The sequence below is a fragment of the Pempheris klunzingeri genome, chromosome 23 (assembly GCF_042242105.1).
Source record: "Pempheris klunzingeri isolate RE-2024b chromosome 23, fPemKlu1.hap1, whole genome shotgun sequence".
Lineage (NCBI taxonomy): Eukaryota > Metazoa > Chordata > Actinopteri > Acropomatiformes > Pempheridae > Pempheris > Pempheris klunzingeri.
The window spans coordinates 16,981,140-16,998,046 of NC_092034.1; the positions used below are offsets into that span (position 1 = coordinate 16,981,140).

The 16,907-nt window shown below is 46.8% G+C and overlaps 1 protein-coding gene across 2 annotated transcripts in view; it reads right to left on the reverse strand.

The window, feature by feature from the left end:
* Positions 1–799: 799 nt before the first annotated feature.
* eml3 (EMAP like 3) overlaps positions 800–16,907 on the reverse strand; it is a 33,524-nt gene continuing 17,416 nt past the window's right edge. For both annotated transcript variants that reach the window (XM_070854320.1, XM_070854319.1), the window contains 18 exons: positions 13,197–13,232; positions 12,546–12,666; positions 11,731–11,880; positions 10,023–10,092; positions 9,702–9,812; positions 9,204–9,299; positions 7,679–7,813; positions 6,826–6,964; positions 6,194–6,345; positions 5,953–6,078; positions 5,406–5,537; positions 5,220–5,287; positions 4,637–4,725; positions 4,107–4,204; positions 2,819–2,906; positions 2,496–2,594; positions 2,270–2,400; positions 800–1,455 (listed from right to left, as the gene is read on the reverse strand). In XM_070854320.1, coding sequence (XP_070710421.1) covers positions 1,249–1,455; positions 2,270–2,400; positions 2,496–2,594; positions 2,819–2,906; positions 4,107–4,204; positions 4,637–4,725; positions 5,220–5,287; positions 5,406–5,537; positions 5,953–6,078; positions 6,194–6,345; positions 6,826–6,964; positions 7,679–7,813; positions 9,204–9,299; positions 9,702–9,812; positions 10,023–10,092; positions 11,731–11,880; positions 12,546–12,666; positions 13,197–13,232 — 2,048 coding nt within the window. In that variant the 3' untranslated portion in view covers positions 800–1,248. The remainder of the gene's footprint in view (positions 1,456–2,269; positions 2,401–2,495; positions 2,595–2,818; positions 2,907–4,106; positions 4,205–4,636; positions 4,726–5,219; positions 5,288–5,405; positions 5,538–5,952; positions 6,079–6,193; positions 6,346–6,825; positions 6,965–7,678; positions 7,814–9,203; positions 9,300–9,701; positions 9,813–10,022; positions 10,093–11,730; positions 11,881–12,545; positions 12,667–13,196; positions 13,233–16,907) is intronic.

Consider the following 16,907-nt stretch of genomic DNA (forward strand, 5'->3'; position numbering starts at 1 on the left):
GTCTGTATTTGTAGAGCTCCTTTCTAGTTATTTCAACTACTCAAAGCTCTTTACATCACATCCTCATTCACACATCATTCATACAGGAGGGATCTAATTTGGAGGAGACTGTTCTTTCATACACTGAAGCTGCTTCAGGAGCAGGTTGGGGTTCAGTGTCTTACCCAAGGACACTTTGACATGTTGACCCAGGAGCTGGGGAATGAACCCCCGACCTTCTGACTGAGGGACGACCCACTCTACCACTGAGCCACAGCTAGTGATGTCCTGTGGCCGCAGATGTGCTGAAGTCATTCCAAGCAAGGGCCTGTACACTTCCTACTAATTGTTGACTGTTGTAACCTTCAGAAACTTTAGTTGTAATCTTTCTCCTTGCTACAGTCACTGCTGTTCTCTAATTTTGATCATCCTTTTTTGTGTTGTTGTTGAAGTTGCCTTGGTTATTTTGTAAAACACTGTTCTAGTAGCTTGGTATAGCCACAACAAAAAATCCTTTTAAATTTTGAGCAATGAAGATTACATTCTTTCTGAAATAAATTCTCTAATCTTGATCACCACTGTGTATTAAACCCTAAAAGCTGCCAGTCTGCATCAGTAGTACTTTACTTGATGGTTTACATTTATTTTATTTCTAATCTCCTTAGTGAATTGTCACTTGTGTACAGTGCTGCTTTATTGTAGTGAGGACCTGTCCCGCCGTGGGGGGGGGGTACTGTGGGAACATGGTTTCCTCCTCCAGCTTGAACAGCACACCATTCCTGGAGCAGCGCTGCCCTCTACTGACACTCCACACACAGCACACGTTCCAGTTCTTTATTGGAGCCTGACAGGTACAACACTCAGTGTTCTCCTAATAATCACACTGGACTATGACATGAATTAGTCAGAGATGCTGAGAGTTAATTTGATTGGAACAGCTTTGTCACAGTCTGTGTCCTGCTGGCGCACACACAGCTTCAGTGTGAGCAGAGACGTCACCAAACAGTGCTTCTGATAAAACAAGTGTGTCAGGACATTGTGGAGACGTCTTCTTTGGTCCGATGGCGGCGCCCACGATGAAGCGCTGCGGTAAGTTTGATAAGCAAGACAGACTCAGGAATGTTCAGCGAAACCAGAGAGTTTAACCAGTTGTGTCCCAGCATGTGAGGGTCCTGTCCACAGTCATAGGGCTGTACATGATGGTGGGGGTGTTTGTGTATATGGACAGGAGTCCACAACTCCCCGCCTCCCTTCACAGCTGTTCTCTTCCTAGCTGGTGGCAGGTTCCGGAGAGCTGGTGGAAGTGGACGAGGCAGAGGCCAGTCTGTCCCTGCTGTCGCTCGCCCCGCCCCCCATCACCCTCCACTGAAGGATGCAGGTGTCCTTCCCGCCCATGGAGAGGAGGTGGGAGTCGCTGTGGGTGAAGCACACGTTGGTGACGTGGCTGCCGTGGCCCTCGTATCTGTGGCTCGGTGCCTGGAGGAGACAGGGAGAGTGTTTGTTTCCACAGCAGCAGGCAGCACTCCCTCACCGTGACATTCTGTGCCCACCTGTGCTGTGTCAGTAACCACGACACCTGATCACCTGCTCTGCACTGGTCTCCTCCGCTGTGTACTACATGACTGGATCAAACTCCAGCTAGACACTCACTATAGAGTTCAACTCACTCACACTTTCTGACTGTTTTCATTGAGAGAGTGTGTGTGTGTGTGTGTGTGTGTGTGTGTGTGTGTGTGTGTGTGTGTGTGTGTGTGATGCCTGAGCTATAAACAAACATCACTTTAACTTCTGTACTTTTACTTCTGTAGGATTTTGACACTGGCTTGTAACAGAGTACTTTTCCACTGCTGTAGTGGAAGGTTCCCTTAAAGAAGTCTGTCTGATTTCCGCAGCATGTTTGGATTTGTGTCAGAGCTGAGTGTAAGAAGGAAATGGAAGGGAGTGACGTTTGAGGCAAGCTGCACTAATGACAGATTGTTCAAGTGTTGATATCTGTTCAGAGAGAATGACCTGTCCACATCCCCTGACTGTATCTGGATCAGGTTACAAGCCGGCCACATGGAGATTTAATTCCACCTTAAGTCTGCTGCCTGCCTCAGTGCTCACAGGATGGAGGAGCTGCCTCTCTGTTATTACACAGAGCACCTTTGCACTACTGCAGTATTCTTCTGCAGCTCAGGATCACCCAGCCTCAAACAGGTCTTTCCCCTTGACGTGGAGGCAGCAGCCCAAGAACAAAGTGTGCTCTGCATGTACAGTAGGCAGGAAGTGAGGTCAGTGTGGGCGGTACCTTGGGTTTAGGACAGGGGTACTGGAAGAGGTGGACTTTACAGAAGTCATCGGCCACAGCCACCACCCTCTCACTGTGGGAGCGACACAGGGCGTTGATGTCTGTGCCGTCAGAGCCCTCCAGCCACACGCCTGGAAGAGCACGGCAACACATGAGCAGTGTGACCGATGACGGACCAACGGCACGTCCGCGCAGCCATGACGGTCAACAGTGTCGTGTTTCTCACCCATGACGTGGAAGCCCAGCACGCAGGTGTAGGACGCCCACTCTCTGTCTTTGCTCTCAAAGCGATTCCTCAGCAGTTTACAGCCCGCTGTGATGTCCCCTGTCAAAATACAGTCATCTTCACCATCATCCTCACCATCATCCTCACAGTCATCCTCACCATCATCCTCACCATCATCCTCACAGTCATCCTCACAGTCATCCTCACCATCATCCTCACAGTCATCCTCACCATCATCCTCACAGTCATCCTCACCATCATCCTCAGCTACAACGTCACTGTGTCTGTGTGAGGTCAGTGCAGAAACATAGTTGCTGACTTACAGTAAAGGATCTCATAGTCTCCTGAGTTAGACATGATGTACTTTCCGTCTCTGGACCAGTCCAGGTGAGTTATGAAGCTGGAGTGACCCTAGACGGACAGAAGAGTGAGATGAATGTTAGCGGGTTAGTTAGTCCTGTTTCTCCTCACAAATATATAGTTTAGTGCATAAGAGGGTGACTATTTTCAGCGGCGGATGGATCCACCTGAAATGCTGTAGTGAGTATTTGTGGCACGGGGACTGAGGGGAGATGGAGCAACGAGGCAAAGCTGGAGCTACAGGCCTGCTTTGGCTGCAGCGATCGGAGTGTTGTTGGGGCTGCTGCTACAGACCTGGACAGCCTCACTGACACTGACATCCTACGTCAGTTTTTGTGAGGGGGTGTGTGTGCCGACGAAAACATTCTGCATATACAATAAGAACAAACCCTGGTTTACTGGGAAGGCCAAGGAGGAGGCCTACAGAGGTGGGGGCAGGATCCTGTACAACCAGGCCAGGAACGCACTGACAAAGGAGATCAGAGCAGCAAACAGGTGCTACACTGACATCCAGTCTGTTCTCTGCACCTACATCACTGTCTGGTTTGGATCGGCCCCCCCAGCAGGACCGGAACAGACTATAGAGGACTGTCACTGCAGAGAAAATAATCTGTGTCAACCTGCCCTCCATCCAGGACTTAGACACATCCAGAGTCAGGAAACATAACATCCTGGACACGACCTGCTCCAACCCCTCCCCTCAGACAGGCGCTACCGATCGCTGCACGCCAAAACAACCAGACACAGAAACAGCTTCTATCCACAGGCCATCGCTCTGCTGAACACTTACACACCCATATCCTCCCTGCCTCATGTATATACAGAGTCTTTTCACACTTTGTCGGTTTTCTTTTACATCCATACTTCCATATCCATATATTCACTTATTGACATTGTACATAGACCATAAAAGTTAAATGTGTGTTTCCTTTGTTCAGCTCTTGTCTCCCTCTTTGTCTGATTATGTCTAAGTCCACAAGAACAGTGGGAAATCCAAAGTCTAATTCCTTGTAAGTGTTCACATGCTTGGCCAATAAAGCTGGTTGTGATTGTGAGAAGATCTGTGAGGCTGTGGCACACACACAGTCAGCGTAGTAAATACAGTAAATACACAGTATTGGTAGACCAACTGTTTAAATCTGGTCCAAGGAGAAGAAGTGAGCAGCCATGGCCTCTGTGGCTGAACAGGCACAGAACACATCACACTCGGGGTCAAACTGGATCAACCCAGGGGACAAACACTCAACTCACGTTACATTTCCCAAAGCGGCTGTAGCGCCGGCCGCTCTCCGTCACATTGTAGATGTAGATGAAGTTGTCGTGAGATCCGACCGCCAAGAAGCTGCCATCTGAAGCACAGGACAGCACTCGCATCATTCAGGCTCCATCCTTTTTGAATTTGAATTTGAATTGAAGCTGATGCTTCTGTCAAACACTGGCCCACTCTTAAACATCGGATTACTAATATGGTTGAGTCAGTAGCCCCATGTGCTGATGAAATAAGTTTTTTACTTTCATCATTATTGTCAGCGTTTATCAGATGGCTGGTAAGTGTATTTCTAAAATCTTCCAGTGGTTACAGACAGAGAAAAGAAGCATATACACAACAGCAATGTGAGCTCAGAGCTGCTGTTTGTTTTCCTGGAGGTAGTGACTGCAGCTCTGTCTCACAGAGCATGAAGCTCATGAGGCCTGAGTGTTACAGGCACACGCCGACATGTGGCGGCTGGTGAACCCAGCGGTCACCCGGCAGCTCCCACAGTAGTTAGACGGCATCTGACCTGGTGAGTATCTCATGACAGACAGCTGCTCGTTCCCATCCGTGGACTCACAGACCACCTCTCTGGTCAGCAGGTCGAGGACCACCCACCTGGGGGGGGGGGTTATGAGGACAGAGGCAGACAGGTCGACGTTCATCAGCAGTGACAAGTGAGTGGACAGCGGCCTTTTCACACACAGACTACATCCAGTGTATATGATCATTATACATTAACAAAGGCCTGCAGTGGTGAACCCACGGAGAATCATCACCCACTCTACAGCTCTACTCAGCGTTCTGGCCTCTTTCTGCTCATTGTTTCGGTCCTGTCCCCAGCAGAGAGAGCTGGGGTGGACACATCAGTGGACATGTGCTTGTCCTTCACGCTGTCCTACTAATGTAAAGGTGTTAACATCTGGTGAGTTATGTGCTGTGCTGTGCTGTGCTGGGCTAGTGACTCCAGGTCAGAACAACTCCCTCATTCCCCAATAAGCTCAACTATTCCTTTAAAGGGTTTTCAAATACTGAACTGTCATTTTAGTGTGTCATGTCGAGTGTGCAGAGTGCTCTTAGTGTATTAGTGCAGGGACTGAGTGCTGTATTACCTTCCTGTGCTGAGGCCGACTGACACCACCGATCCATTAGGGCAGAAACCAGCACACAGCCCATAATCCTGTCAGAGACACCCAGGACTAGTTAACACTGTGTGTGTGTGTGTGTGTGTGTGTGTGTGTCAGCACTGTGATTCACACAGACGTGATGGTGACAGTCAGCTGACCAACATGTCCTACCTCCAGCGTGATGCTCCAGTCCAGCTTGTGTTCCTCCGTGTTCCACAGACACACCTGCCTGTCGTGACCACAGGTCAGGAAGATGTTCTGTGAGGGGTGTGTGGCCAGCCCCCACATCTCATCTACATGGCCCTGACACACACACACACACACACACACACATCTAATGTTTTCATACTTTTCCCAAAGCAGCACTTAAGAGAGAGCGCACACTCACACCACTAACACCAGCTCATTAAAACCACAGCTCCCCAAACTGTACGACTGCTCTCAGTTTCCAGTCTCATTTTTCTTCATGTGACCTTTAACCCTTTCCTGGCGTGGAGAAAAAAAGACTTTTGGGACTTTTTGCTTGGAGGAAAAATATTGTATCATTACAAAATGGGCAGAATAAAACCAATAATAATCCTTTCATAAACTTTTCAGAGGTGAAGTAGGACCAACTTCTTTAAAACAGTACATACTCTAGTAGCTCCTCAGGTGCTGTTTGCTGCATACCCAATACTAAAACACCTACAGATACAGAGCATCTCTGTTATCAACATACCTGCACTATGGCCACGAACCCGTCTGAGAAGGTTCCTCTGAGGATGGCATTACGGGTTGTACCGACTAACAGTTCCTCTCCATCCACATCTGCAATGGTGCGGACGGCCCCGTACTTCTCTGGAATCTGGACAAAAAAAAATCCTATGAACCAACAAGCCTCTTTAAATGTAACTGCACACTGTCCACCAACAGCATCTCACACACACACACACACACACACACACACAGCTGAGGTTCACCTCACACTCTCTCTCAGGTGCCAGGTCAGCGCTCCAGCGGATGATCTTGCGGTCTTTCCCTCCTCCACTGAGCAGAGCGCCGCCCTGCAGGGTGCACAGGGTGAACACGCTGCCTTCATGGGCTCTGGTCTGTCGCATGATCTGGAAGGTCTCTGTGGGAAAGGGAGACAAATGACACAGAGCAGGGGTTGGCACTGTGAAACACACACTAACACACAGTATAACACTCACTGACACACATTCACGTGTACTAACATGTACTCATGGGTGCCTAGTTATAGTTAAAAGTGGGGATGTGTGTTTGGTGACGGGTAAGAGGAGGTTTGGCAGGAAATGTTTCATTTTATTAACACCTGAGAATGACTCAATAAAGTGAAGCTCCTATTTCAGTATAAAGCTCAGTTTCATTTGTACCATGAAATATTCATTTTTCGTTCTGTTCTGTTCTAGTTTCAGCCTTGAGCGACGTACTAACACACGTTCACATGCACCAACACACACTGATGTACAGAATGAAAGTGTTCCCCATCCAGATTCAAAGCAGACTTTTCATCAGGCTCTGTTGGCCCACAGAGGACAGCTTCATGGTGCCATTTCCTTTGACACACTGTGTGCTGATCTCCTGCACTGACCTTTGGCTCCTTTTCCGAGTGTTTTGACATCCGCAGCTGATTTTCCCCACGTCAGGATGTTTCCTTCAGAGTCTCCGGTCAGAACATCTCCAGTCAGACTGAACACAAAGCACTGGATGAACTTGGGCTTCTTGTATTTCTGAAAAGAAAAGCAGAAGAATAATATGATGCATTGTTAGTACAGGCTTAAAATCAGTAACATTTCAAGACTCTCCAGCTGGTCCAGAACGCTGCTGCTCCTGTTCTGATGAGAACTAAGAGAAGAGACCACATTTCTCCTGTACTGGCTTCTCTTCATTGGCTTCCAGTAAAATCTAGAATAGAGTTTAAAATCCTTCTCCTCACCTACAAGGTTCTTAATGTTCAGGCTCCATCATATCTTAAAGAGCTTATAGTACCGTACTACCCCACTAGAGCACTGTGCTCCCAGACTGCAGGCCTACTGGTGGTTCCTAAAGTCCTCTAAAGTAGTGATGGAGCCAGAGCTGCTGCGGATCGTCAGCTGCCAACACTTTTTACTGATATTAGTCCTGCTATTATTGTCATGTTTTTCATTGTTACCATATAATTATTAGTCATATTCCTGTTGTCAGTGCTATAGTTTCTGTTTGTATTTTGGTTGCTGTTTGTTTTGTCTCTCTCTCTGTCTATCCAACCTCCAGCCAACACAGATATTTGGACAGTCTTTCAGTTTTCAGTTCTTTGTTGACTTCCCCTTTTGGCCTCTAACTGTGGAACCATCATTGTACTAATTCACACACGGAAAACAAAGGAACTGAAGTGAACAGAAAACTGGTGAAACGTGTTTTTGCTGCGGGGACCACATGACTGTGAATAAACTTTAGTGTCTTACTCCAAAGATGCCTTGTTTCTTGGTGAACTGTCCCGCGCTGAGCGTCCAGAAGTAGACGTGGGATTTGCCACAGGTGATGATGTTGGTGCTGTCGCTAGAGTTAAACTCCACGGCGAACACAGCCTCGTTGGTACTCTACAGACACAGCGGCACACACAAGCATGCGTTCAGCAGTTACAGTGCATGTACAAACAGATCTTCACTATAATGCACTTAGATTTTAGATATCAGTCTGCCAGAAGTAAATATACTTTGAGTATGATCCAAAAACGGGTCCACCTCGACGCCACATGAGCCACAATCAACAAGGTCCACTTAACAAACATCACACAGACACGCCCAAGAGGAGACACTACTAGTCTGAGGAGCCTCAGCTCAAAGAGGCTGAACAGCTCCGTGGACCTGAGGTGAGGTCAGTCAGTCAGTCTGTGTATGACCAGCTCCCTCATCATCAATTTATTAGCATTAGGTCACACACACACACACACACACACACACACACACACACACACACACACACACACACACACACACACACACACACACACATAAAATAGCGATTAATGCAGCTTTAAAAGCCTGGATTTAATACCTTTCTACGGACAGAGGATCCTAACAGAGACTGTGTGTGCTGTTAAAGAAGTCACTTACAAATACAAATACAGCTCTGCAGCTTTCTGGAGCCTGTACTGTAAGTAGAGAAAGCACAGCAGCACCATTTCAGCACAAAAAGCTCCTTTCATGGCTGTGCCGTAAAGCGGCATATGGACTCTTCCACAGCTATGGAGGAGGGGGGGGTATAATTAACTTGTTCCTGTTGGGTGAGCTCGTATGTTTATACAGTGCGGGTCGGTGTGGTCCTGCCCAGCACTGCTGTCCCACACTGGAAGCTACCCCCACCTATGCATCTCCACTGCAACATTACAGAACACACACACACACACACACTGCTGGACAATTTCACTGTATAAAATATTTACACGGTTGCCATGACAGCCGTGCAGAAATTGCTCTCAGGGAAGTTGAGGCATTTTGGGATAAAAGCCCATAAAATCACAGCAGAGACACCACGGCCATCTTTTCCCCCTTAATCTCTCCGAACAGACCTCCTTTCTAGCAGCATCTCCGGGCTCACATTACTGCAGCCTGGGCCTGTCTCGTGCCCCGGCGTCAGGTGAAGGGGCCATGTTTCTGTAAGGGTGATGAAACCCTGCGGTTCATGCATGTCTGATGATGTAAAACCTTCTCAAATGTAAAAACATGTCAACCCAAAGCAGCAACAGCTGTAAGAAAAGGACTTCACAGGATTCTGGGAAACAGGGTGGTTTGCTGTTCGCAGTCAGATGAGACGTGTGCTGCCAGGGTAAAGTCTGAGTGTCTGGTACAGAGGGGGTGTTCAGCCTCACTCAGCTCAAAGACTGAAAGCAGGGGGGAACCGCTTCTCTTTTGGACAACAGAGGGAACCCGCAACAAGCTGGGAACACTCCAAACATATGATTCCTCGTTATGTTATGCTGCCGTTTACCTTGACCTCCGCATGCTTGGTGCCCTTGTTGCAGTCCCACACTGACAGCATGTGTTCATTAGAGTCATCGATCACACTCAGGAACGCCCCACAGTCCTGAAAACAACATCCGCAGTAAATAAAGGCCTGGGTGGCCATGTGTCAGGGTGAATCATGTGTAGGGGTGAATGGGTGAATCATGTGTAGGAGTGAAGGGGTGAATGGGTGAATCATGTGTAGGAGTGAAGGGGTGAATGGGTGAATCATGTGTAGGGGTGAATCATGTGTAGGAGTGAAGGGGTGAATGGGTGAATCATGTGTAGGGGTGAATCATGTGTAGGGGTGAAGGGGTGAATCATGTGTGGGGGTACATCATGTGGCTTGTGTCTCAGAGGCAGAGCGGATCAGTTCAGTTCAGCTTCAGTGTGTGTGACGTGTGAATGGTGCTATTCCAGTACAGTCCACTTCCAAATCATTTGTAAGTGATGGTTGGAGAATGTTATATTGCAGTCGACTCACAGCAACGGAAAAAGCAACAGATCCCACGCCCCTCTGGAAGGTTCCCAGGCCGATCTGCTGCAGGGTGACCAGGGTGGTGGAGTCCCAGATATGAACACAAGGATGCAGGGGCTAATACACACACACACACACACACGTAGCACTACCTGTTATTGGGAGACACTGTGCATCTGCATAGAGGTCAGGGTGGTTACGTGGGTCACCAACAAGATGCCTGACTTTCATAAAGAATGAATCCCACAATGCAAGCATTACTGTGTACATAGATACAGTGTGTGTGGAGGATAAAGGGCTTCAGACTGGTGTCACTGCAGTGGTCACCTTGCCGTCTTTGTCCACCCCTGCTGTCTGGCCAGATGCCACTCGCACCTTGTCAGGATGGAGGGTAAGACTGCAGGAAAAATACCAAAAGAGGGTTGTACTGGGATTTTGGACAAAAATCTATTCAAACAAGTAGAAACATCTGACACACTATCAATTTACAGTACAAACAGCTTAGAAAACAGGTGCAGGTTTACATGTTGAGCAACATTAGTGTTTGTGTCCACCTGATGGATGATCATATCCCTCTCTGTCAAGAAATCTCCTAAAAGTACATATCAGTATATGGTTAGGATTAGTGCCCTGGTCTACTGCCCTGTCCTTGGACTAAGGGACTGAGACTGTCTGGTTCTAAAGTTCTCAATGTCTCCCCACATCTCTGATTTGCTTAAACATGCTTGGTTTTGAGTTCAGCTTACACAACAGAATTGGATTTATCTCACTGGTACATGGGTGCAATTGTCAGCTAACTCCTAACTCTCTATACTTCGTGGCTTCATGCTGAGAGCCTGGCATCAGTTGGGAACTAGGATTTGAATTAGTACTGCTGTGTGAAGGGTATCTGGGCTCAGCTGAAGCCTAGCACCGAGCATGAAGCCACATACCAAACAGCAGGAGAGACCCCTGGCTCTGAGACCTGATGCGAACCTGCTTCCTTTTTCTCTTAGCTCAAAGAATAGGTGCGATGTGATGTCTCTTTGGCAGCTGAGAGCTATTTCCTACAGTTTTGAGGTTTAAGTGATTTAGAGGCATGCGGTCACATGCCAGTGTGGTGATCACGCCCCCACATCTCTGGCACACAGCAAATACTGCATGTGGAGGCCTGGGCCGACTTCACTATTGGCTTAAACACAACAGAACTCTTTATTGCCTTTGGCATGTTGATACCTCTGAAGAGGATTAAATGTTGTCACAGCATCTGATGAGCTGTAACCGTGTAAATATGTTCTAAATGGACTTTTGATACATTGTAGAGGTTTATGACAAGTTTAAACTTGTCATAAACGTCAGACTATTTTTGTAAGTTAGACATATGACTTTCAGATGAGAGGTGATATCATTGTGATTTGCACGTCACTGGTACTCACAGCTACAAAAAGGTTGAACTCACGTTGCCTCCTTGTCTGTAAGGGTTTTAACAGAGCTAAATGAATCTAGAGCTGAGAGCGTTACGCTGATAGGACACACCACCTTCATTTCCACCATGCTTTGCAGTGTAAACATGAAATAATTTGCATGGAGTCAGCGAGTTAGCTGTGGGCCACGTCTGAGCCATGTTCTCTAGCTTAGCATAAAGACTGGAGGCAGGGGAAGACAGCTAGCCTGGCCCCGTCCAAAGTTAAAAACACATCTAGAGCTCACTGGGAGACATGATGCATGTCATTTTGTCATGAGGACTGTTCAGCCCCTGCTCACACTCCCCTATAACCCTCCTGACCTGCTGGGCTGTCACCCCACCTCGCATTTTAAGACGAGCGTAACATGAGCTACTTCTGATAGAACGTCACTGCATCTATCTGACCCCCATCTCTGTGCAGCATGTCCAGCTACGGTGCAGACTGCCAGACAGAGAAGGTGGTAGTTTTCATACACTTGGAACAGGTCAGTCAGGCTGGCTGCTCTCCAGGCTATACTAGGCTACAACAAAAAGGTGGCTTCATCTCATCTTATCTATGGATGCAGTTGATAGAAATTCTCTTCCACTGACCAGCGGACACAATCTGTGTGTTTGCGATAGTGCCGCTGTGTGCGATTGTTGATGTGGTAAAGCACAACGACACAAGCGAGGAAGTACACCGCCTCGCCCGTGGGGAGGAAGTACAGGTTGGCCCGGCAGTCCCGTCCCCGGTAACCATAGCTGGCGTGACGGGGTCAAGGTGACATCCATGTTGATCATTGGTCCACTTCATCCACTAAAGCAGCATTAGGAACACTGAGAAAAAAGGGGCTTGGCCTCAGAACTTGAAAGAGTACAACGCCACCACCAGCCCACAGTTCACCAGACAATGAATATTGCCTCATTATTGACTATAAATAGCTACACTGCAAACATTTCTGAGGGTCTGCATCCATCTTCCAGCTCTAGGCCACTCAGAACATCTGCCAGCTCTGTTATTTATAACCTGCTCCCTTCACAAATCCAAGGGTGACTGTTCTTCTGCCATTAGGCCTCAGCCCCTCAGGAGGCGTCTGTCCGTCTGTTAGATCAGCTGAACGTTTCCCAACAGCCTCCCAAAACACATTTTGCTGACTTGCCTTCCCTCTAAAGGGGCTGTAATTTATCATTTGTATGCTTCTGTACTGTATCTTCGTACTGCTGCACCCCAAGAAGCTCTTTGTAACTTTGTGTTATAAATAAAACCTGATTTACTTCCACCTTCAGGGAGATACTTTCCAGTACAGACAGCGTGGCCTGACTCCAGCTCATGAGCACACGGTGAAATCAGCCCTGTCTGAATGTAACATCACCCTCATAAATATGAACAAGAGGCTGAAGGCTGCTGTAACAGTCTGGAAGGATACACCCAGTCCAGCTCCAGCTTCTCAGAGGGCGTCTCCATCTTCAGGTCTTCATAGTTCTGGATGTTTGAGGGGATGTACATGGTTATCGGCCGGCCGCGGATGAACATTTTGATTGACTGTCCTGGAGGATAAAACACAGCAGAGGACCAGTAATGTAGCGCTAATGCACACGTGAAGACAATTATTATTTTATTTCCTCAATGTGTCCTGTTCCAACATCCATTTGCTACTATTTATTTTATATTGCAGCAGTCATTAAAGCTCATGAAGGTGCTTATGTCCAGTTAGAGTTAAGGCTGCATCAGAAAGGTGCTGATTCAACTGCAGGGCCATTCTGGAGGTTGTAGTCTGTGGTGCTGTTGAAGCGTATATTGAGTTCTTGTATATTAAGGGCTTGTTTGTGGTGGTGTGGTGTCCCTAATAAATATCACCTTACAGCACTTTCAAACAACACAGAGCATCATCATTGTAATTCTTATCCAATATTCACTCTCACTATGGTTATAATGGTCTGCTGCCAAATGGCAACAGCAGAAAGCGGTCTGTGTGAGGACAGCGAATGGGTTACTGCTGCAACAGCACAGCATGCTGTGTTGACCTCCCCAGGATAAAAAGAGCCACAGATACAAAGTGGCATACGAGCAGGTCTACCTTGGCTGTAGGTTCCTCTCCTGGACCCGGGGGAGCCTGTGTCAAAGTGAAAGCATGAGGTTAGCCAGACAAAAGCTTCAAGTCACTTTTCTTCTGCTAGTTTAGTGAGGAACAGCACTTTTTTCTGTGCCGAGCTTTCAGGAGGAACAAAACCTTAAATGTTTAATGCTTTTCAAGTCAAACTGAAATCTGAATTTTTCATCACCAAAGCTGTTTTTATTGTCTGATTCCCATGGCAACACTAGACGGACAGTCGCACACCACTAAAGTTAACATATATCATATATAACATCATGTATCTGACGGCTGAACGCCATACTGCACAGTCATTAGGTCTGCAATGCATTAGCTATGAACCATTAGTGATTCTGGACATCTATCTGTTTATCTTGCTATCAACTTATATTGTATTGAGAAAGTAAAAGCTAGCACATGGATTAATAGATAGTGATGGCGGGGGACGCACAGCAACGGTTAGTTCAGTGACCTCAGCACTCTGTACATGACACCATGAGTAACCCTCAGTGTCACACAGCAACAGGCAGAGCTCAGACCACAGACTGGATGGACGGCATCAGTCAGAGCCAGAGAAAACACCACTATAGGACGTCAGGTCTAAAGGTCTTTTTAGGAATGAGAAATTTGACCAAATACACCAGTCAAAACATCCACTAAAGAATAATCCACTGATTTCTTTGGGAATAATAGATTTGAATTTGAAGTGAACTTCAAGGACCAGCAGCCATTCTTTGCCTTGATAAAAGGCAAGATAATGAAAGGCAGAGCGAAAGAGAGGAGGGGAAGACTTGAAAAATGTTCTTTGGCAGCCTCCTCTGCAGAGCTGGCCATCCATCATTCCGTCAGGCGGGCTGGAGTGGTGCGGCGGCTCGGCTAACCACAGTGGATGTGATTCCAGGCAGCGCCCACGGCGCAAACTGACCCTGCAGTGTTTAGCTTCACAGAACTAAAATAAAATGTCGGCTTTAAAAAGGGGAGGGGATATCCTGCTGAGTGATATTTCTGGTGTTCAAAGGGTACGCTAAGCCATAAAGATAGCTCCTAGACAAACTGGCAGCTTTCGGTTTGACATAGTAAAGTAAAGAAGTTTCATTATCTCAGCTGGTGTATGGGCCCTCTACGCTTTGTTATCTTGTTATCACTGGATTTAACGTGTCCATTGATAGCACAGATGTACTCAGCTCTTCATACTGATTAGAATAAAAGCACCTAAAGTGTGCAATGCTTTCATCATGCCTGAAAATGACCCACTCAGCCATGTGTGTGAACACAAACCTAAAGTGAGTCTACTTCACTTTTGAAAGACGCACATTTGTCCTCTTACAAGTAAAATGTTTATTTCATAAGCTATAAAACACACTCTGGGTTTTATGGCTAGTGCTAGAGGCTGATGTTAGCAAACTTCAGGTAGATGCTGTTTTCTACCTGAAAAGATGGAGACGGGCCACTGACTTGATTAGCTTTAGTGACTGGGTTAGCTGTTTTGTAGGGGGGGGTGGCTGCCCTGGCTCTGTCCAAAGTTCAGAAATACGCCTACCAGCACACTAATTAACATGTTGTGTCATATCCACCGTGTCTAACCAAACTGTCAGACTGTTTGGTGTTGTGCTCACTAGTCACTTCTACTCTCTGTGGATGCACTCATTCTGTTACATTTGAATTCAAACATTAGAACTATATATAACAGTCACTGTAGCCATTTAGCAGCCAGTTCCCTCTTTCGGTCAGCATGCATCCCATAATAGGTTGGTAGACTGTTCTTTATTGTCAAAGAAACATGCAGATTTGTTTCTTTTTCAGGTTCCTGTGGACCGTGGTCACGGTTCTCTCCTCCTCCTTTCCTTTTCCTTCTCCTCTCTCTCTCTCTATGTCCAGCCTCCACTCAACATGGACCCCAACAGAAAGCCCCCCCCCCAGATTGATTTATTGATTGATTTAAGAGCAGCTATTTCTGCAAGTTGACTTTCAAGATCCTGTACAGCTGTGCTGATCTCATCCACGCTCGACGGCATTTACTTGATAAGAAGACCTCTTTGTTCCTAGTCTCGCCTACAAGGCTCTAACCAGAACCGTTTGAATCACTGAATGAGTCGAGATATGTGAGCAGCACTTTGCAGGCCTGAAGCCAGATTCTAAAAGCTGCACATGAACACAGAACTCTGACTGGAGTAGAAGTTATTTTAGCTGCACCAATTGAAATGCCAAAGTAAAACCCTGTGACTCGCATCGTGGCATGTTTCCAACCAAAAACACTACAAGCGACAATTGAGCCACAGTGATTGGCAAGTTAAAGTTTGCTTGACTTTCTCAAACAATGTGAGCAAGTAAGAGAGAGCGTACTCTGACAGTCTGTGCTGGAGGAATGAGGCCCTAAAACAGGCCTAACCATAACCACACTGAGGGCCAACACTCATAAAAGCTACGCTAACCACAAATGTGGTTGTTGGGAAACAGATCCATTTTTGCACAAATGACTACATGTGTGAATCAGCGAGAGGCTGCCTGGGAACAAGTAGACAAGTAGAGTTCATCTCAGACCTAGCCAGCTCTGAAGTCAGGATGAAGAAGTTCCTGATTCTAACAAAATGACAATGATCCTGGTCAGCTCTCTACAGCCATGCAGAACTTCCATGTCTCTTCCTTTAGGGACCACAGACGGCAGTCACTGGGAAAGACTAACAGTGTGTCCAGTCCTCTGATGTCCGACAGCCAGCAGACTGAGGAAAAACCGACCACAACAATTTCTGCATCAATAGAATAAAACAATATCAGAGTGATTCAAAGACTCCCCAGCAGGAGCCTAAGCCAACACAAAGAGTGTGAAGACAGTTACAGTAACCCTAGACCTGTTCAGGATATGAAACACACACGGAGCCCTGGTTATCATCCAGCTCTTTGTTCACATGACCCTGATAGGATCTAGGTGTCTTTGTCCCCTAACAACAAAGAAATCACTGTTTGTCTGCTGTGTCACCTCAACAGCTGCAGATGAACCCGGAGTCGTTGACTACACAGTCAAACTTTCACCTTCACTACAGCAGGAGCACCATCATTTTGTTGTTTAAACATGTTTTGTGGCTCAGTATGCAAGACAAAGCATTCAGTCCTGAGACACGCCAATTAGTGTCCATTTGGAAGCCCAAACCAGTCACGATAATGAAACCTGATCTTTTAGATCACACTATGAACAGAAAAGTCTTCACTTACATTAAATGGAATAGAATAAGTTATGTATTCTGTAACTTTTCATCACCATAAACTGCCCAAATGGTTCAAAAAGGAGCCAGAATTATTACAAGCTGCCCAACACTGTTTCACCAGCCCACTCAAATACAAAGAAGCAAAAAAGAATTCATTCTGCAGCAGCTCCATGTGCAGCCAAAACAGCACTATACACCGTTTGATCAGCACCATGCACACATCAACAAGTCACTATAACCTCCTACAGTGACTGTGGTACTGGGCTGCTGTGAAGGGTGGAATCAAAGAACTGAATCAAGACCTTTTTCCTTGTTCTCTTGCCATTAAACTCCGCAATAAAATCTGTGCAAGCTTGGACACAAACTCCTTTTCCATGGATGTGGTGAACACACACGTCTAGAGGTGTGATGGTGCAAAGTGTTTGAAATGAGTTCTGACTTTGGTTTCCTTCTATTGGCAGCTCCTGACTCCTGTCAGAAAAATACCACAGCT